The 22,608-nt window shown below is 42.6% G+C and overlaps 1 protein-coding gene across 8 annotated transcripts in view; it reads right to left on the bottom strand.

The window, feature by feature from the left end:
- elmo1 (engulfment and cell motility 1 (ced-12 homolog, C. elegans)) overlaps window positions 1–22,608 on the bottom strand; it is a 253,660-nt gene that overhangs the window by 137,188 nt on the left and 93,864 nt on the right. For all 8 annotated transcript variants that reach the window (XM_059652979.1, XM_059652972.1, XM_059652997.1 and 5 more), the window contains 3 exons: window positions 14,334–14,433; window positions 12,819–12,970; window positions 6,422–6,500 (listed from right to left, as the gene is read on the bottom strand). In XM_059652979.1, coding sequence (XP_059508962.1) covers window positions 6,422–6,500; window positions 12,819–12,970; window positions 14,334–14,433 — 331 coding nt within the window. The remainder of the gene's footprint in view (window positions 1–6,421; window positions 6,501–12,818; window positions 12,971–14,333; window positions 14,434–22,608) is intronic.

Genomic DNA, 22,608 nt, shown 5'->3' with positions numbered 1-22,608 from the left:
AAAAACAAATGGGGTGCTAATGGTAATAGAAGAGGGGTGCAGATTCAAAACAGGTGCTAAGGATGGGGGTAGATAGTATAAAATTAGGTTGGCTTGGCTGAGAACAGCCCCATGGAAATAGGACTCTAAAGGGGAAGGGGTGCAATCAATTCAGAGGACAATGTTTATATTCCAGTGTCTGGCCCCGGTCACACTTTCAAGGTGAAGCAGCAATATAGTCGTACTTCTCAAACATCGTCTTGTTAAACCGTTAGATTGTCGAAAAGCAAAACACTTACATGTTTCGGGGGAGAGAGTTGGATTGTGGGGGTTATTGGGAACACTTTCAAAGAGGTGGCACAAGGTTGACGGACTAAATGTACAGTAAGTTTCCGTCAATCTGAAAGTAATGCAAGACTATTTACAGTTCCGAAAACCAACAAGCTGGACGGCTTTCACTCGAGTTGTAAAAGTCAACTGATTGGAAGGCATAAAGGAAATGAGCGTTCATCTCATTTATATGAATACAGGCCGGGATTACAAAGGAGCAACAGTGCACAAAGCTAGACCAGTCTCCTATGCATGTTTACAAATTCACATCGTATTACAATTAATCTGTCGGGAAAAACTTGGTCTTGCTTCTCCAAATGATTTGATTGTCTCCTGGCAATTGTTAGTTATGGTTGTAGTTATTCATATAAACAATTCATTTTCATAAGGTGGACTGCTTTATTTTTTCTTGCACAAATCATAAAAATTTTACAACAGTGTTTTCAAAAGGATTTTAACTGCAGATTTATGGAGCCATTTGCAACTTTTTTGGGGGGTAATGCCCCATGCTCATCCATAAACACAGTGCCCTCACCAAAAGATGCTCCTAATGACGTAATTTTCTAACAAATCTTTAGCTACCTGTCCCAATGACAAAGAATGTCAAATGTTGCTTGTAACACTCACTTGACAGACATCAGGATGTTTTGCCACATTAAAGGAATTTTATCAAGGCTGGTTATTGTTTTTTTAAAAAGTTGGGAAACTTGTTCGTGACATGCTTAAGAATTATTGACAGAAAACCAAAGAATTGATCCTATCCGGATTTTAGGTGAACAGAATTCTGGTTTGTCTCTAGAACATTACAGAGTATGATCAATATGCTCAACTAATTTCTATATAAATTATCTTGCTGCAAAATTAAAAGCATTTGGCACTTTTTTTTTACCTAGCTGACCACTTATTATCCTGCACTAGAAAGATTTGAACAGACTAACTATTTTAACTAGCATATCTACTCTTGGATATCTGATTGTGACATAGAGGCATCATTCCAAATACAAAGTGTAAATAAACTCTTCTCAGCGGCTTGAAAACCCAAAATGACCAGCCTGTTAACCCTCGTAAAGTAGGGTTTCCTTCAGATGGGTTTTGGGGCAAAGGTCAAATTTACATCAATTTGTGCAAAATGTCGGAAGATAATCCTGTGGACAATTCCAACCCAGGGAGTTTAGAGCTCATCATAGGAAATTGTGAACAGAAGTCAATGAAATCCGATCATTTGTGTGCTGCCGTCAGAGAGGGAAAAAAAGTGGCCTTAAGCACTGACCTGATTTTCTTTTCACAATCCAACATTTTCAGGCAAAGTGAAACTCTTTTCCCCATCTAATGTGACCTCCATGTGACTTCAATGTTACATAACCTGGTTGACTTCGAAACATGCAACAAATGACAGCCTTCCCAGTACGACCCACATGTGGGATGACAAATTCTTACCAAACAAAACACTGGTCACTTTGACTATGGGAGTGGTGGAGAATGGAGTGTTCTGGTGCTACTAATACCCCTGATTGCTAACAGCCACAGTACACATGCTCAGAAAAGCAACAATGGGTCAAAGGTGACAGGACCAGGACACCAGCCTGGACTCTCGGAGGTTGTCCTCGAAATAAGAGACAAATGGACCCCCTTACAAGACATGGGACAATCAAAGTGAGGGAGAATTATGCAAAGCATGGGACGGCTAATCATCCTGCCCACATCCTGAGAACAACTGTTGTGCAAAGAAAGAGCATATATTTTGCATTAACTAGCAGGTTCAGGGAGCATATTCGACATGGAAATGGATGGAATTGTTCAGCTATATTTGATTCATTAGGAGAGTCACTGTGTGTATTAAGATGCTTCATTGAGGAGAGAAATGTAGCCTTTAGCCATGCATCATTAATTACGGTTGTAAATATCTGCACTCTCAAATGCTTCATAAAACAAACCCCAAAAATTGCCCGTGTTAATACTTGCTGCTTCAAAATAACAGCAACAACATCAAGGGCTCGGTTAGTAAGGCTACACATAACATTGTCAGTGCAGTGTGGAGCTGGAGGAGTACAGCAGGTCAGGCAGCATCAAAGGGACAGGTAAGTGGATATTTCAGGTTGTGTCCCTTCATCAGGACTGGGGAGGGAGAAGGGAGCTGGGAAATAAATGTGGGGTGGGGTGTGCGGTGGGCTGGGCAAAGGCAAGTGGGGTAATGATAGGTGAATGCAGGTAGGGGTTGTGGAGACTGGCCAATGGGAAGGGTGGGGCAGATAAGCAAGTAGGAAGATGGACAGGCTGCATCAGGTCAAGGAGGCGGGGATGAGAGGCAGGGCTATACATGGAATGAGGCCAGGGTGGGGAGATTTGAAAAGCTAGAGAATGCTATACTGTGACCGTTGGGCTATAAGCTCCCAAGGTGAAATATAAGATGTTGTTTCTCCAACTTTTGTGTGGCCTCATTGTGACATTGGAGGAGGCCCAGGATGGACATGTCACCCAGGGAGTGGGAAGGGGAGTTGAAATGGCTGGCAATTAGAAGGTGGTGTTGATTGGAGTACACAGAACACGGATGCTCTGCAAATCGCTCACCAAGGCAGCACTTGGTTTCTCTGATATAGATCAGGCCACATCAGGAGCAACAGATGCACTTTACCAGGTCAGATGATGTACAGGTGAATCCCTGTCGGATACGGAACGTTTGGGGCCTGGTTCGGAGGTGGTGTAGGGACAGGTGTAGCAGTTCCTGCGGTTGCAGGGAAGTGAGCCGGGGGTGGTGTGGAGTGTGGAGCAGATGAGGCTGTCGTGGAGGGAGCTGTCCCCAAGGAAATCAGATAGGGGTGGGGAGGGGAATCTCTCTTTGGTGGTGGGGTCTAATTGCAGGTGACAAAAGTGGGGGATGCTGATGCATTGGATTCAGAGGTTAGTAGGGTGATGTGCAGTCAACACCACCTTCTGGTTGCCAGCCATTTCAGCTCTAGTTCCCACTCCCTTGGCAACATGTCCATCCTGGGCCTCCTCCAATGTCACAATGAGGCCACACGAAAACTAGAGGTACACCACCTTATATTTTGCCTCGGGAGCTTACGGCCCAATGACCTCAACATAGAATTCACGAACTTCCAAATCTCCCCACACCTGTCTCGTCCCATGTCCAGTCCTGCCTCTCATCCCCGCCTCCTTTACCTGATACAACCTGTCCATCTTCCTTCTCACTTATCTGCCCCACCCTTCCCATTGACCTATCTCCACAAACCTCTACCTGCATTCACCAATCATCAGTCCAACTGCCTTCCCAAGCCATACCCTACGCTTTTATTTCCCAGTCCTGACGAAGGGTCCTGACATGAAACGTCAACTTTCCCATTCTTCTGATGCTGCCCGGCTTTCTGTGTTCCTCCAGCTCCGCACTGGGTTATTTCTGATTCCAGGATCAGCAGTTCTTACTGTCTCTGAGTGTGTCACAAATCTACCCACTCTACAAATCCATCATGCACCAAGAGGATGACCAAATTAATGGCAAAACATGCTGAATGCTGAACAATTTTACACACTCAGGTGTGCGACACTTGGAACCAAATTCAGCCTGTCCCAATTTATTATGTTTTGGCCCATAATCAAGGTCAGATCTTAGAATGGAAAACAACAGAATCTAAAAGATAGAGAGACTGGGAAAATATTCTGACATATTTGAAATCGATTATTAATCAAGTATGGTGTTAAATAGTAGCCACATATGGATTTTTAAAAATTGGATCCCATCTACTGGAAATATTCAAAGTATAAATTTGTTCAAATGATAAGTTATACAATGCTTTGGACTTCCAAAATGCACTGAATAGAATTTCATACGCAAGTGTTTTAAATAAATATGCTGTTTAGTGAAAGCAGAAAATGGTGGAAGAATTCAGCTGGTGTCACGCGAATACTGCTCGACTATACACCAATCTGTGCATTTACAGGGTGACAAGCTGAACAACTAAGTCCCTCATACTAAAACACCACTCAAATCATAGCTTATGTGCTTACAGTTTAGCTAATGAACCAAGGTCTGGTAAACATCTCATTGCTTTTATTAAAAGAAAATCAGCAGTCGAACGTACACCCTGCAGCTCAGCAAGGCTCACCATAAAAATCAATTCTATTTGTTCTGCACTGAAATGTGTACCAACTTCAACCACTTCCTATTAACCAATGCAGCAACAATATATTGATATCTTTGAGGCTCCCCACTGAAATTTGCTTCACTCACTTTCATCCCAATATGTTTGTGGAACAACATCAAAATGATAACTACATTGTTTAAGAGATAGTAGGAACTGCAGATGCTGGAGAATCTGAGATAACAAGGTGTAGAGCTGGATGAACACAGCAGGCCAAGGAGGCCTTGGAGGAGCAGGAAGGCTGACATTTCTGACCTAGACCCTTCTAAAGGATAAAGAGCATTTCACATGAGACGCGGTTGAGAATTCTGGGTCTATACTCAATCGCATTTAGAAGAATGAGAGGGGCTATCATTCAGACTTATGGAATACTGAGAGGCTTGGGTAGAGTGGATGTGAAAATGATGTTTCCACTTGTAGGAGAGACTAGGACACAAGGGTACAGCCTCAAATTGAAGGGGCGCCCTTTAAAACTGAGGTGAGGAGGAATTTCTTCAGTCAGAGGGTGGTGTGTGTAAGGAATCCCTTGTTGTAGAAGGCTGCGGGGGCCAAGTTATTGGGTATCTATAAGACAGAGTGAGATAAGTTTATAATTAGTCAAGGGATCTAGCATTTGTGGGATAAAGGCAGAGAATGGGGTTGAGAAACGTATCGGCCGTGACTGATGGTGAAGAAGACTCGATAGGTGGAATTGCCTAATTCTGTTTCTATATCTTATGGTTATATGGCCAATGGGAAAGCCAGCATTTCTTGACCATGCCCAGTTACACTGAGGAAATGGTAGTTGTGGCGCAGTTTCTTCTTGAGTCACTAGATTTGGTTTGATCGATGAATGTCAGGAAGGGGCAAGCAACAAAATCACATTGGTTTGGGTTTGGAGTCACATACAGATATCAAATGATGCTGTCAGGTATCCTTCCCAAAAGGACATCAATGAACCTTTGGGGTTTTTAAACATGGCAATCTGACACCTTTATGATTTTGTTTACTGCTAGCCACCCTTTGATTTACAGATGTTGAAACTGAATTCAGATGTGGATTTTGCCTTGAAATTTGAATTTGTTTTCTCAGATCATTAGTCTACACAGCAGTGATTCCAGTTAATACAGGCAATATAAATAAACAAAGCATTAATGGCTGATCCATGAATTCAAATTTCATCCTTCATAACCTGTTAAAATGGGATAGATTCCATGTAACTGAGCTAGTTTGCAGAATATTGTAAAAAAAGTCAACTATCCCCGGCACCAAGTGGGATAACAGATAGGAGGAATGAGGAGGCCATTCAGCACCTAAAACTTTTTCCGCCAGTCAGTGGATCATTGATGATCTATATTTTAAGCCCTACTTTGGTTCCATAAGCCTTAACATTTTTGCTTGACCAAAATCTATCAATATCAGGTCCTAGATTAGCCCCCAGTAAAATCCAGGTACCAATACAAAATAGCCACACAAGATCCTACAACAATTCTAGCAGCTGTAAAAACAAAGTCGATAAGGCAAATGTGCAAGGAAGATCAAGCAAATAGAAATTTGCCAGTAAATACCAACAAGATATCTATAATAGATAACAAGGTGTAGAGCTGGATGAACACAGCAGACCGAGCTGCATCAGAGGAGCAGGAAAGCTGACGTTTCGGGCCTAGACGTCAACTTTCCTGCTCCTCTGATGCTGCTTGGCCTGCTGTGTTCATCCAGCTCTACACCTCGTTATCTCAGATTCTCCAGCATCTACAGTTCCTGCTATCTCTGAAACAAGGTATCACAAGACTTCACTTGCAAAACATAAGACAGATAAAGTGGTGCAGGTCATACATTTTAAGCAGAATGATAAGCTGATAATGAAAAAGGATAACAACCAGTTTTGAGGGGGGGACAAACATTGCACACATGTATATAAGCATTGTAACTGCACTGAGTTTGACAACTGACAAATTAATGGATATCAGATCAAAGGATATCTGTATAAATACCTGTCTCTTGTCGTCAGGGGCTTTAAGGAAGAGTGCATTTATCACAGCAATCGTGTAAGTCTGAATGTCAGCATCCGACCTTTTACGACCAAAATAACACCAAAAACATATTAACATGCTGTTCCTTTGTACATTTCAAACAAGACCTATTTCATTGATTCTATCAGCAATATTAAATCATAACGATCTGGTTTACATCCATGCACTCTCGAAAACAATCTAATTGTTGTCTGTGAGTCAGTTGAAAGGAAAATACCAACTCTGCTTCTTCTACATAAATCAATGCTGCTTTTCTCAACTGTCACATCAGTTGAAACTTATTGTTTCTAACAACATTCCACTGTGGCCACAGTAAACACACAATCTATTTGATCCAAAAGCAGAAAGTGCTTCTTGATTGAACATTTAATGCTTTTAGAAGGTTTCACATCTCAGTCCCCATTATATTTTATATTACTTATTATAGGCTTCTCAATGCAATAGCCTATAAATTACAGATGGCAGGATACTGTACTGCAGTATTAAATAACATAAATGGACATATTTACTGTGTATGCAAAATTCAACATTTAACAGAAACTCTTTAAAACTAATATGAAGCCTAAAGTATGACACATTAGTAGTCTGAGTGCTCTAATTCAACCCTCTCTATGATTTTACGAAGGTACCTATACTAAGAAGCACTTAAATTACAAGTACATCCTTATTTTAAGTACTTTTGGAAAATGATTGAGTTTCCTTACCATTTGAAAGATCACAGAATCATACAGCATATTTAGCCCATTTTGTTAATGCCAACTAAGCTACCTGCTTAGCCCCTTACCCCTGTCCAATTCTCTTAACTATAAATGTTCTCCTTTTGTGTATTGATCTTATTACTCTCTCAGGCAATATACTCCTATAAACAATTTGCTGTATAAATCTGGTTGTTTATGTTTATCAAATACAGCAGTAATTGCAAGATTAACCCTAAGAAGCAGATTTATACAGTAAGTCAGAAAGACGTTAACCATTCAACTTTCGCAATTGCTTCCACACAGTCACATTCCCTTCAATCCATAAAGTGGAATTTTTTCACATGTTTATCATGTGATCCTTTATTAAAGGGCTCCTTAAAGTAAATTAACACAACATCAATTGCATTACATTCACAAGCTCTCTTCAACACTTTACATAATTTGCCACTAACAAATCCATGCTGGCTTTCAATTATTAGTCCACATTTTACCAAGCGCTAATTAATTTTTTAAGACATTCACAAGATACAGTAGTCATTGGTAAGGCGAGCATTAATTGGCCATCCCTAGATGCTCTTGAGAAGGTGGCAGTGTGCTGCTTCTTGAAACACTGTTATCCGTTTGCTGCAGGTAAAGCCACAATACTATTAGAGAGGAAATTCCAGGATTTTGACCCAACAACACTAGAAGGATAACTGTGGAGTCAGGATGGTGAGTGGCTTGGAGAGGAACTTGCAGTTGGTGGTGTCCCCAAGCATCTACTGCACTTGGCCTTCTGGATAGTAGTGGTTGTGGGTTTGGAAGATGTTGTTTAAGAAGCCTAAGTGAATTTTCGTACCAAATTAATACCTCTGAGAAAGACTGCCTTACCATTAACATTAGTCCTACAGGTGGGAGCTGCCCTCTCTCCATCTTTTGAATAGAGGTATAACACTTGAAGCTCACTCAATCTCTGGTAGCACTCTCACAAGGAGGACTGAGAGATTGTGGGCAGTTCTTCTGCTATTTTCATACTTACTTCCCTCAGCAACCCAGGATGCCTCCATTTCAGACAGGATGGCTTTTTTAATTTGTAACATTTTCTGGCTATTTTGTGGCTCAACACTCAAATGGGGAGCTTCACAACTGGCACTGTTTTAGTGAACCTTTAACGAACAATTCCAATATAAATAGTGTTGCTTACTATACTGTTTTGCCCTGGACAACATTGCAAAATGCCAGTTTCTTACACAAAGACACTGAAAAATACGATATTTAACCATGATACCCAACCTCTCCAATCTCACTCACCTCCTTTCTACAGGGAGGTTATAACCAAAGAAGGTTACTGTTCTACAGCCACCGAAAGACCATAAAATGTAACTTAAAAAGAAGGAGTCTTATTTTAAGCAATTCGTGTTCTGTATTGCATGGTGTCAGGAAAGCCCTTCAATTACAGATTTCAGTTAATTTCTACCACTAGTTCACACAAAGAAAGTTTTTGAAAATGTTATTTTTCAGCACTTGCTCCATTACAGACAAAACACATCACTGAGAAGAGAAGCTGTAATGAGGCCAGAAACCTTCCCCATGGGGAGCGAATGATTTATGGCTGAAGTATACAGTTCTTGGAAGACACATGTTGGTTGCACTGACACAAGGCTGGAGCAGATATAGCATTCACCCTGCCAAACACAATTGGTGTCTGAATCACAGAACTCAGGAGAAGGCCAATTCAGTAGGCCCATGCCAAACCTTTGAAAGAGTTAGTCGACTTGTCCTGTTCCTCTCTCTTGCTCCACTGCCCTACACATTTCCCCTTGTTAAGTATATACTTAGCTACTCAGCAATATTTGAATCTACTTTCACCTTGTTTTCAAACATCCTATAGGCTGTTGTGGTGCAGTGTCCCTATCTTTGATCCAGGAGGACACAAATTCAAGTCCCACCTATCCAGAGGTATGTCATAACATCCCTGAATAGGTTGGTTCAAAATATCAAAACATCCATTTATCTTGCCAAAATGAGAGCTGTAGTTCATAGAATCTGGTATCTCCTTAACTATCCACCAACCTAAGACAGCTTCAGATAACCTTTGGGATTCCAAGTTCGTGAATGTAACTGAGTCAAGTCTTGCCCAGTCATTGCTGATGCCCCATGCATATGATCAATAACCAAATGTGCATCATGCCCGTCACAAAGCATTAGGTGCTCATTGAGACAGTTTCTATGGATTAATTTCACTGTAGGCTGAGAGTATTTATCTGGTCACCATCAGTGGCTGTGTCCACTGAGCCTGTGAACTTCACTTATTGTGGGACATTCGGTTGATCCCTTGTCCATTGAGAGCTGTTGAATAAGGAGAGTTTGTATTACGTTCCAATACACAGCTGGCACTTGGACACTACGTGGGTCCCATCACTTTCATCCTACTGAGCCCCTCCACACACCTTACAGATCAGCTTGGGGAACTTTTGTATTTTTCTTTTCTTCCCAAACAGCTTGAACTATAAACCCAGCCTGTTCCTACCTTCTGAAGCACAGTTAGTCCTGAACATAAGAGGTCTTGTTGAGCTCCTCACCTTCTGTTCTCTAGTTGCATCGCATTTTTTGGCGCATGTCATGGAGGGTTCCTCTCTGTGAGCCTTAGCAAGTTTTCTCACACTACCTTCCCAAACTTGCCTCACTACCGAGGCCATGCCCCTGCCCCTCGTTGTCTTCTCTACTCATAGGCAGACATACTGACCACTGCTGGATCCTCCCAGGATTCCTGGCACCAACGCCATCTTTAAAACCAAGCTGTGCACCCAGTCGAGTGCTGGTTGCCCACTGCTACCCTGCACAGCTCTTGTCAATCACCCGAGACATAGAGTCAGAGAGCTGTGCAGCATGGAAACAGATCCTTTGATCCAATTTATCCGTGTCAACTAGATATCGTAAATTAATATAGTCCCATTTACCAGCATTTGGCCCATATCACTCTTAAACCCTTCCTATTTATTAAGCAGCACGTGGTCACTGACACACTGTTTGCATTCCATCAGAACCACTCAACTACTGACCGCACTGCAACCTTGGTTCAAATGTGGACAAAAGAACTGTTAAGGTCAGCGACTGCCATTGACAACGAGCTCCCATCTGACAAGGTGTGGTATCAAGGAGCAAAGTTGGAAACAATGGGAATTGGGGAAAATGCTGCTGACTGGAATATATCTAATGGAAAGGGAGATGTTTGTGGTTGTTAAGATCAACCATTTCAGCTCCAAGCTCTATAGGATTTCCTCAGAATAATGTCCAAGGTCCAACCATCTTCAGATGCTTCATCAATGGCCTACCATCCATTACAATGTCAGAAGTGGGGATGTTCACTAATGACTATACAAATGTTCAGCTCTATTCGCAATTCCTCAGACACTGGAACAGACCATTTCCAAATGCAGCAAGACCTGGATAATATCATCACTTCTTGGCTCAAGCCTCAAGTGATATTCTTGCTAAACAAGTGCCAGGCAATGATAATCTCCAACTACGGAGAATTTAACGAACCAATTGTGATTCAATAGTATTACCATTCCCAAGTCTTCCAGATAAAGCATCCTGGGGGTCACCATTGACCAGAAACTAAACTGGACCAGCCAAAAAAAATACAAGCGCCTCAAAAGCAGAAATTAGGAATCTGCAATATTTCTGCTCCAACTACTCAAGACACAACTGTTCACTACAATAGTTAGTGATGGATTAAGGATTCACTTAGCTAGCTGGTTTGTGATGCAGAGTGATGCCAACAGTGTTGGCTTAATTCTCGCACAAGCTGAGGTCACCACAAATAACATTCCTTCTAGACCTCTCTTCTTGCCCAAGTTGTGGTGACCCGCAGGTTAAACCAACACCAGTCATCTCCAATGTGAGAGGACCGAAAGACTATAGTGCCTTCACCCTTTTAACTGGAAAATCATGGAATGGACACTGTGCTTCAGATTAACAAACCTTCTAAGGCCATACCTGAAGTGTTCTGTGCAGTTATGGGCAGCATACCTTACAAGTGATAAATAAGCCTTCATTGAAAGGTTACGTATATTTACCAGAATGATTATCTGGTCTCCAACAGTTAAGTTACAAGGGTAAATTAGGACTGAACTCTCTAGAATTCAGATTCTTAAGAAACAATCTGTTTTAAGCCTGAGGTTGTAAGGGAAACAGATAGGGGAGATAAAAAGCTACTATCCTCTTGTTTGGAACACTGAAGAATGGAGGTCTAAAACTGAGAATCTTTGGAGTGAGAAATCAGGAAATATCTTAAGTAGAAACACCGCAAACTTACATCTGTGACAGAAGAAACGCCTGATCATTTTCACCACATACTGAATCTCTGTCACTATTGCTTTTCTGAATGCTCTCCCCAACCCCCACTCCAGACACATCATGCAGCTACTTTCAGTCTCTCACAGAACATGGGCATTGAAGGCAAGGTGGGCATTTGTTCCCCATCCTTAATTGCCCTTGAATTTGAATGGATTGCTAGGCTATTTCATGACTATATCAATCAAGAATGGAGTTAGTGAGGAAAATGATAAACTAAAAGACTCATCCACTCATCAGCAGCTGGTTAAATGCAAGTGAAACATGTAATGATGCCAACAGGAACCCAGAGGGGCAGGCAGTCGCACCCTGAAATGTAACTGACTGTTGTTCAAGCTGGAGGACTGAAGGAAGAAGCAGCAAGCTGAATGGTTCTGAAGAAGGATCTAGCCCGAAACATCAGCCTTCCTGCTCCTCTGATGCTGCTTGGCCTACTGTGTTCATGCAGCTCCATAGCTGAACGGTCAGATTGCTGCTATGAATTTCGTTTCAGAAAAAGGTTGCCACCTAGTTTCTGTCTGGCAGCTGGGGAATTGGAAAACTGCATGGCAATGAGGTGAGGTGATGTAATAACCTGGAAATTATTATGTGCTAATGCATGCAAACAGGCAACTTGACCTGCAGTCCGATACTCGGGTGGAAAATGGGACTTTTTGCTCTTGACATCGGGAATATCCTTACTGCTGATCCCATGTTATTCTCCCAATATTCTCACAATTGCCCACGTCATTCAGAGGCTGGGAAAATTCCATCTAGTGGGCTCAAAACATCAACTCTGTTTTTCTCTCCACAGATGTTGCCAGACCCAAGTTTCTCCAGCACTTCCTGTTTTGATTTTATTTCAGATCTCCAGCATCCACAGTATTCTGACTTTATTTCAGAATGTGGCCATCTGGATTTACCAGCATTTACGCTCATTTCAATGATATCAGCATTTGTTTTTATCCGAGCCTAACCTTAAATGCATCTTTGCTACCAACTTCCAACTTCCTCCAGTGGAAATGAGTTACATGTTTCAAGATTTTTATCGGATTTTTTGTAGCAATCTTATATTTATAATCATTAAATTTAGAACCTCCCCACAGGTGCAAATATTGCTATGTCAGACCTATCAAACACATTCATAATTTTAAAAACTTCCCCTTAGCACATTTTTTTCTGAAGGAAAGAATCTAACCTATTCCATCTGCCTTGATACTTATGATCACAATATAAATCATTTTTGTATTTTCTCGAGTTTCTCTTCATTTTTTCTACAATGTGGGATCAAAGCATACCATGCCAATACGGCACAACATCTTATTTACATTCTGAGGACTTACCCTTGTAGATGTGGCATTAGCTGGCCAATAGTGATCTCTTGTGCCACCTTCTGGTAGAGATCATAACTGTTCAATACCATTGACTCCAAGATTGCTAGTGACCGTTGTAACACAGATACATCTGTTGCAGATTTGTTCACGTAACTTGCTATCTGTGTGTTTAAAAAAAATGTTTTGAATTCTGGCCTTAAAGTTTCTGCAAAGACATTACAGCCCCACACATGGATACAAATTTACATCCTCAACATTTCTCAAACCGGTCATAATGAACATACAGCCTCTATGAAGCTGGTACCATCTGAGCCACGTGTATACAGATAATGCAACAATTTTCATCTGTTTAGTTGGAAGTGGGAGGCGGGGGAAGCTGCAAGGAAGACACTTTTACACTCGAGGTAGTATTTGTTTTATGGTTTAACAGATTTGGCAAATTTAAAAAAACATTGAGGTTATTCAAAAATTTGTGATTTGCAATTGCGAAGATTATGAAAAATGTACAAGCAACAATAGGAAATAAAAGCAGGATAGAGGTTTTCAACTGCTACTTGAACCAGCTTTTGTTTTTCTTCATTTTGTTTTCTTTGTTGGGGGCAGGTGAAAAGCTGGAAGTTGGTTGTTCATGATGGACATTCAGAAGCAAATCAGTTAAATGTGAAATGTAACGCACTGGGTTACAAATCAGTTAAATGTGAAATGTAACGCACTGGGTTACAGTTGGTGAAATGTACGTAAGCTATTGTCATTGTTGAACAGCGACTCCTAGAAGCCAGCTACTAGGTTTTCTCAGAACAACTCCACCTCATCATGCATTCTTTACAGCCCTCGTTTACAGCATATCCAAAAAGCTAAATCCCTCTCAGCCCTGAACTTTGATGGTGGTATCTCAGTTGGGGGCATACTGACATCTGCACCACAAGGTCCCGTTTTGAAGTCCTATTCCAGGACTTCAGCATAAAAATCAAGCCTGGCAATCTGGTGCAGTACTGAGGAAGTGCTGCACTGTCAGGGTGCCACTTTTCAGATGGGGCATTAAACTGAGCCCCTGTCTGCCCTCTCATTTGGGCATAAAAGATCCCATGGCACTACTTCAATGTTATTCCTGGCTATTATTTATCCCTCAACTGACAAGCAAAAACAGATTATCTGTACATTATCAAATTGCTGATCATAACAGCTGGCTGTCTGTAAATTATTACAGTAAGTAAAATGAACAGATACACTTCTATGTGGTCCATGCATCTTCACAAAACACCACCACTTCATTAGCCTTTATTTTTTACGCCTGATCACTAGCTTTTAGTAACTTTACAGAATAAAAGCAGATGAGAGAACTAAGGCACAGATCAGACATGATCTAATTGAACGTTAGAATAGGCTCTAATGGCTGGATGACCTACTCCTGCTCCTTTGTTCCTAAGCACTGTATAGCTGTGCCAATCCTTACTTGGCCTGTGCTTTCTCTCCATCATTCTGCTCTCCCATCATTATTACAAATCATAACAGCCATCACAGTACCTTTTTGATGAAAGCCACAGAGAACGTATCCCAGGAAACAATTCCATGGTCCATGAGCTCAACAAACGCAGTCAATGTGAATGACAGCATATCTCCAAAACTGTAAGAACAAATAATGCACGAGTCAGTCCAACTGTCTGAACTCAGATCACAGGGGAATTTTGCTGAAGCTGTTTCTGCACTGCAAGAAATTAGGCACAGGTATACAACAGACGGAAGCCCTACTGGTACCAATACAAGCCTGACATGGTACTGTAGTTGTCAGAAAGCTCAGAGCATGTGGGTAGCTGCAAAAGAAGTGAATAAATTAGATTATGCCAATAACTCAGTAAACAGCAGCACCATAATCTGAAAGGAAGAAGTATTAGTAGAAATTGTGCAGTGCAGCCAAGAGACCATCATGCAATTCCCATGCATTGGATTATAGAACTCCAAGAATAGGTAAGCAACTAGCTTCATTCTCTTTTCCAGCTTTGTCAGTGACTCTGTCATCCATCAAGAATTACAGTAAAATAATCAACAATCTTTTTACCAGAAAACTGTTGGTGTGGGGATTCTAGATCTAAAAATAAGGAATAAGCTCACAGAAGAAAATGTTTTGAGCCACACAGCATGGCTTCATTAAGTGCATAGTAAATTGGAGCCTGATACACAACTTGGCTTGGTGAAGATACGTTAGTTTTTTTTGGAAATGCAGAATTCACTATCTCCAGTTTTGTAATTAATTATGCATTATCTTCCTATTTCAGGTAAAGCTTCTAAACATAACTGAGAGGGAATGAGGACTGTCCTCCATCAGCCTGAGTTCACGTGATAATTTAAATGCCATTGGCCAGATGTTACACTCAAACGGACTAATGTAGGATCTTCATGCACGCAGTCATTCACCAGGAAAATGTGTTTGATCCTCTCCTCGTGGCTAAGAGGGTTAATTCCACAGAATCAGGATCAGCATATTACTGACTCCAGTTTAACGAGTAAAACCCACTCAACACAGCAATAACATATTCTGCAGTATTTCCTCCAATAGCATGTAAGCAAGGAAAAACATTTTGGCTGTTTATTTTTTTAATGCAGTTACTATTGGACACAAGCATTCTACAACAACCAGCAAAGAGCAATGAGATCAATCGCTGATCAGCCTCCTAAAAAATACAAGTGGAGAACGGGCAAAATGGAAGAATGTGAGAGAACTTCCTAGCCTTTTCAAACAGTGCCACTGGGTCACCTGAAACTGGCAGATCTGTCCTGGGTTAATATCATACTTTTGGCCTGTTCATGGCACTACATCAGCTTAAACACCTGATGTCAAGTGCCTGAATCATGTCTTGGAGCAACAACGTCCAAACTGCAGAGTCATACAATCCTCACCAATCACAACTTACAAGACAAAAGAATTCATTCATGAAGCAATATTTTCAATACATACATAATGCACTGTACATATTCCAGTTATTTTCCAACAGACTGATTCATTTCAACTTGGAGGCCATCATCTAATCACCCAGTGTGTTTACTATTACACTTTTCTACACACAAGGGCATTTTACTCACCTTTCATAAAGTCAGTCACACATAGAAAAAAACACACACTGCCTTCTAGATTCTCCTCACCACTTTACATTCCTAAAACAAAACAAACTTGCAGTCTCTGCCTCCTGCAGATCCTTTAGAATGTCTTACTTCGAGACCCTATTCCCTCAGTTTCAGTGGCCCTGTCGTGTCTCACTTAAGTCGTCATTGCCTGCACAAGAGCCCTTACAGTGGGTGCCAATTAAAAGGTGTGTATCCTGCTTGCAAACAAACCCAGCCAATTTCCTTAACCACATTATTCCTTTTCGCACTGTGGGGAGACTGCGAACAGCAGACTAGGCACCTGAAAAGGGATTGTCTTCAGCAAAATAGGGAAGAAGCAATGAGATTAATTGAATAGTTTGTTCAAAAAGCCAGTACGGCTACTCAGGGTCAAACGGTTTCCTGTACTCAGTAACTGTATTCTAACAATGATTGCTCAGAACCTGATATCAGTTGAATGGTACTCTCAGTGTCAGGTTAGCACTGTTAACTTGATAAAATAGAAAACAATATGTATCTAACTAAAAGGCAATATTTTAGGGTGAGTGCAGAAGACAACTTCACTAACATGACAGCAGAGTATTCAGCCTTCCAGCCATATTGTAAAACAACTCTGGACTGATGACAATCTACACATAGTGAATATATATGTACTACTCCAAGAATTTGCCAAAGATTATCAAGAAGCTGACTGAATGCTCAAATGGAGGGTCTCGGCTTGAAAAGGACTGAATTTATCAATGAAAGGTTCCTTTCAGAACCAAATGACCAAGATCATCAGCCCAGCACTCCACACTTATCTACTCAACATTATAGGTCTATCTAGAGCAAAAAGTGTGAGATTTTAGAACACAAACAATTGATGTTCCTGCCCTCAAAATAAAATATCTGATCCCAATCTATTCCTCATGCAGACACATGGATTCTGCATGGTAACATACCAACATCATACAAGTTATTGTGTAATTATATCTATGGAAATGACATCAACAGACAGTTCACCATTCTCCATGCGAATCAAAGAGATCAAAACAAAGGCTGCGCATGTTTACCGCAACCAACAATATTGCCAACCATTGACCCAGCCAACATTAACCAGCCAATGCTCTACATCAGTGATTTCATCATGTGGAGCTTTCCAAAATGAATAAGTAGAAGTCAGATATAAAAAACAAAAAACAAGAACAAAGAACAATACAGCACAGGAACTGGCCCTTCAGCCCTCCAAGCCCGCGCTGACACATTTTGTCCTTGCATACTAAAACTCCCTTCATATCCCTCTATCACCTTGCGATTCATTTAGTTGTCCAAGTGCTTCTTGGATGCTGCGACTGTCTCTGCTTCCACCACCTTCTCTGGCAACGCATTCTAGGCACTCACCATCCTTAGTGTCAAAAACATGCCTGGTACATCAAACCTGTGTCTTTAGTAATTCATCCCTCCCCCGGGAAAAAAAAGCCTCACTTTCCTCTCTATCCGGGCCATTCACAATTTTATAAACTTCTATCAGGTCACCCCTCAACGTCCTGCATTCTAGTGAAAACAAACCGAGTCTTCCCGACCTTTCCTCATAGTTAAAATCCCCCATACAAGGCAACATCCTGGTAAACCTTTTCTGTACCCTCTCCAAAACATCCACATCTTTCAGGTAGTATGATGTTCAGAACTGTACACAATATTCCATCTGTGGCCCAACTGAAGTTCTATAAAGCTGCAGCATAACTTGCCTATCCTTATACTCAAATGTCCCTTCCAATGAATGCAAGCATGCCATAAGCCTTTTTTACCACCTTATCTACCTGCACTGTCACCCTGCTACCCTTCCTAAACAATGGGACAACATTGGTTGTTCTCCAGTCCTCTGGGACCTCATCTGTGGCCAAAGAGAATACAACCATGCCTGTCAATGCTCCAACAATTTGTTCTCTCGCCTCCCTCAATATTCTGCAATGGATCACATCAGGACCTGGGGACTTGTCCACCATAATACTTTTTAAGACGGACACTTCTTCCTTTTTTAATAGCAACTCGGTTTAGAAACTCAACACTCCCTTTCCTGAGATCATCCTCCGACAATTCCATCCCTTTGGTGAATACTGACAGAAAGTATTCATTTAGGACCTCACCTGTCTCTTCTGGCTCCACACGCAGATTCTCTTCTTCGTGTCTGAGTGGCCCAACCCTCCCCCTGGCTAAACTCGTGCTTTATATTATAACATATAAAAGCCTTAGGATCCTTCTTAATCTTATTTCCTAACAACTTTTCATGACCCCTTTTCACCCTTCTAATTCCTTGTTTAAGTTCTTTCCTACTTTCCTTACATACTTCAAGGCCTTCTTCAATTTGCATCCTCCGAGACCTTACGTACGCATCCTTCTTCTTCCCGACCAAGGTCATAACATCCCTGGTCATCCAAGGTTCACATAACTTGCCATACCTATCCTCCATTGTTGCAGGAAAGTGCCACTTCTGAACTCTTATCACATGCCGCTTGAAATGTTCCCACGTGTCTGATGTAGATGTACTCTCAAACAGCCACCTCCAATTGAAATTCTCCAGTTCCTGCCTAATATTGTTGCAGTCCACCTTCCCTCAATTTAACACCTTCACCTGAAGATAGTTACTATCCCAATCCGTCAGTATCTTAAAACTCACAGTTTTATGGTACAACTCTCGAAAAACTCACCCACTGAAACTTCACTCATCTGGCGGAGCTCACTTCCCACCTGAGATGCTGCTTGGCCTGCTGTGTTCATCCAGCCTCACATTTTATTATCCCAGCATAACCTCTTCCCTGTTTGGACTGTTTACATATTGTTTCAAGAAACCCTCCTGAATGGTCCTTACAAATTCTGCCCCATCTAAGCCCCTAACACAAAATGAGTGCCAGTCCATATAGGTGAGGTTAAAATCAACCACCAGAACACTTCACCAATACCTTCCACCCCAACCTCAAGTTCACCTGGACGATGTCCAACACATCCCTCATCTTCCTGGACCTCTCTGTCTCCAACTCAGGCAACCACCTAGAAACCGATATCCATTTCTAGCCCACCAACTCCCACAGTTTCCCTATTCCCAATTCCTTCACCTCCACCACATCTGCTCCCAAGGATGAGGCATTCCACTCACGTACATCTCAGATGTCCTCATTTTTCAACGACCACAACTTCCACTCCCCCCCGCTGTGCACCCCCCCACCCCGCCGCAGTGGTCAAGAACGCCCTCGACCATGTCTCCCACATTTCCCATAACTCATCGCTCACAAGCTGTCCCCACAATAACCACCAAAAGAGAATCCCCCTCGTCCTCACATATCACCCCACCAACCTCCGGATACAACGCATCATCCTAAGACACTTCCGCCATCCACAATCCGGCCCCACCACCCAAGACATTTTTCCATCCCCACCCTTGTCTGCTTTCCAGACGGACCACTCTCTCCGTGACTCCCTTGTCCGCTCCACACTCCCGTCCAACCCCACCACACCCAGCATTTTCCCCTGCAACCGCAGAAAATGCTACGCTTGCCTCCACACCTCCTCCCTCACCCACATCCCAGGCCCCAAGATGACTTTCCACATCAAGCAGATGTTCACCTGCACATCTGTCAATGTGATATTCTACATCCGCTGTACACGGTGTGGCTGCCTCTACATTGGGGAAACCAAGTGGAGGCTTGGGGACCGCTTTGCAGAACACCTACGCTCGGTTAGCAATAAACAACTGCACCTCCCAGTCACGAACCATTTCAACTCCCCCTCCCATTCCTTAGACAACATGTCCATCATGGGCCTCCTGCAGTGCCACAATGATGCCACCTGAAGATTGCAGGAACAGCAACTCATATTCCGCTTGGGAACCCTGCAGCCCAATGGTATCAATGTGGACTTCACAAGCTTCAAAATCCTCCCTTCCCCCACAGCATCCCAAACCAGCCCAGCTTGTCCCCGCCTCCCTAACCTGTTCTTCCTCTCACCCATCCCCTCCTCTCACCTCAAGCTGCACCCCCATTTCCTACCTACTAACCTCATCCCGTCCCCTTGATCTGTTCGTCCTCCCAGGACTGACTTATCCCCTCCCTACCTCCCCACCTCCCCTCACCTTTACTGGCTCCATCCCTGCCTCTTTAACTTGTCTGTCTCCTCTCCACCTATCTTCTCCTCTATCCATCCTTAATCCGCCTCCCCCTCTCTCCTTATTCATTTCATAACCCTCTCCCTCTCCCCCTTTTCTGATGAAGGGTCTAGGCCCGAAACATCAGCTTTTGTGCTCCTCAGATGCTGCTTGGCCTGTTGTGTTCATCCAGCTCCACACTTTGTTATCTCGGATTCTCCAGCATCTGCAGTTCCCATTATCTCTCATCACAACCATGCTGCTGTTTTTACACTTTTCCAAAATCTGTCTGCATTATCTCTCCTATCTCCCGCTCGTTGTTGGGAGGCCTGTAGTATACCCCCAGCACTGTGATTTCACCTTTCCTGTTGTTATGTGTTTTACCCATACTGCCTTACGGCACAAGTCCTCTGATGTACCCTCCCTGAGCAAAACTGAGAGATACTCCTTTACCAGTAACACAACTCACTCATCCCTTTTATCTCCCTTTCTATCATATCTGAAACATCTAAAACCTGGGATTTTCAGCTGCCAGTCCTGTCTCTCTTTCAACCAAGTGTCTGTAATCGCAATAATGTCATTGTTCCAAGTACAAACCAACGCTCTAAGTTCAGCTAATATGCCTAATAGACTTCTCGCATTGAGACACATGCATTTCTGACCACCTCCCCAGCTCTTTGCAGCAGCATTTCCCTGCATGTTCTTGTTCTTAGTAATGTCTTCCTTGGTTTCCACCTCTCCCTTACCTTCTTCATCTACTACCCTACTCCTCTGGTTCCCATCCCCCTGCCATACCACTCTACCAAGTCTGCCCCCAAAGACATTAGTCCCAGTCCTGCCCAGGTGTAACCTGTCCAGTTTGTACAAGTCCCACCTCCCCAGAGCTGGTCCCAATGCCCCATGAATCTAAAAACTCCCCCTTCAGACCGTCTTTTCAGCCATGTGTTCATCTTGTATATCTTGCTGTTACTACTGAGTAGCTGGTGGCACTGGTAGTAATCCTGAGATAACTATCTTTGAGGTCCTACATTTCAACTTTCTTCCTAGTTCTCTTTCTTGTGCTTTTAGGACCTTATCCCCTTTTTTCATCTGTGTCGTTAGTACAACTGGCTGTTCACCCTTCCCCTCCAGTATGTCCTACAGCCTTTCTGAAACACCTAGGACCCTAGCACCAGGAGGCAACATGCCATCCTGGACTCTCGTCTGCGGCCACAGAAACACCTATCTATTGCCTCTACAATTCCCCTATACCAACAGCATTTCTACACCTATCTCTCCCTCCCTCTGCAGCAGAACCAACCATGATGCCATGAATTTGGCTGCCGCTGTTATCTCCTGTTTTGCAGGGGAAGAGGCACAGGGAATTCCTGTACTGCCGACTTAGCTGCTCCTGCTCTGCCTGGTGGTCACCCATTCCCTTCCTGCCTGTGGAGTCTGAATCTGAGGTGTGACCACCTCTCCATACATACTATCCACAACACTCTACAACTCTTGAATACTCTGAAATGTCCTCAGCCGCTGCTCCAACTCCGAAAGCTGGGATTCCAGGAACTGCAGCTGGAGACACATCTTGCGCGTGTGTAGGTCCTGGACACTGGAAATGCATCCGGCTTCCCACATCGAGCAAGAACAGCCGACTACGAAATGCAGCACTCCTGCCATATCTTGCTGCTTTAGTTAATTATTCACGAGAATGTTAAACAATTTTAATACAAAGATGATGTTTTTGATGCTCTCTGCTCTGATAATTTCGCAAAGCTTATCGGTTACTCACCAACAACAGCTTCCAGAAATACTTTAAACTCGTGCTCCTTTACCCGCTGGAACTCTCGCTGCTGACCTTCCTCTCGCAATGTTCTGTCTCATCTGAACCTTCCCTCTCCCTTTTTTTGGGGTTGGAGGAGGAAGGGGAGTGCTGGAAACACTACAGTAATTTTTGGGCCAACCGCTGCTTAACAGCAGGTTTTTCCCCCAAGAGTCTTCACGCTCGTATTGACTGCAAAGTCCACTCCAAGAAAGCAAACAGGCAATGGCTCAGTACCCTCTTCCATAACACAGTTCTTCCATAATGTCAAACAGCCAGGAACCTTTTCTTCTTTCTACTGGACCTTTGTCATGTGATCACCTCCTGATTCCCCCAAAACCTGTCCACCATCTCCAGGGCACAAGTCAGGAGTGTGATGGAATACTCAAGTGATGTTAATCTCTTGACCATTTGGTGGCCATACTGTCAACTGCCCAGGTCTTAGGCTCTGGAACTTCCTCTCTAACCCTCACAACCTCTCTACCTCACTTTCTTCCTTCAAGACACTCCTTAAATCCTATCACTTTGGCCAAGTTTTTGATTGGTGACCTTCATATCTAATATGACTCAGTGCAATAATTTGCTTTATAATGATCCTGTTAAGTACGTTAGGACATTCTATTATCTTAAGGGCACTATAAAAATTTGAGTTGTAAGGCGTTGTGGTCCACCTTCCAAGAACTGTTGAAAAAGAATACCACTACCCTAAAAGATATTTTGCTCAAATTCAAGAGCCACCAGAAGCGTTTTGCATTGCTACGGGAAGGACGAAGTGGCAT

The sequence above is a fragment of the Stegostoma tigrinum genome, chromosome 2 (assembly GCF_030684315.1).
Source record: "Stegostoma tigrinum isolate sSteTig4 chromosome 2, sSteTig4.hap1, whole genome shotgun sequence".
Taxonomy (NCBI): Eukaryota; Metazoa; Chordata; class Chondrichthyes; order Orectolobiformes; family Stegostomatidae; genus Stegostoma; species Stegostoma tigrinum.
Note: the sequence above shows the minus strand (reverse complement) of the source record. Positions and strands in the feature narration are given on the sequence as shown.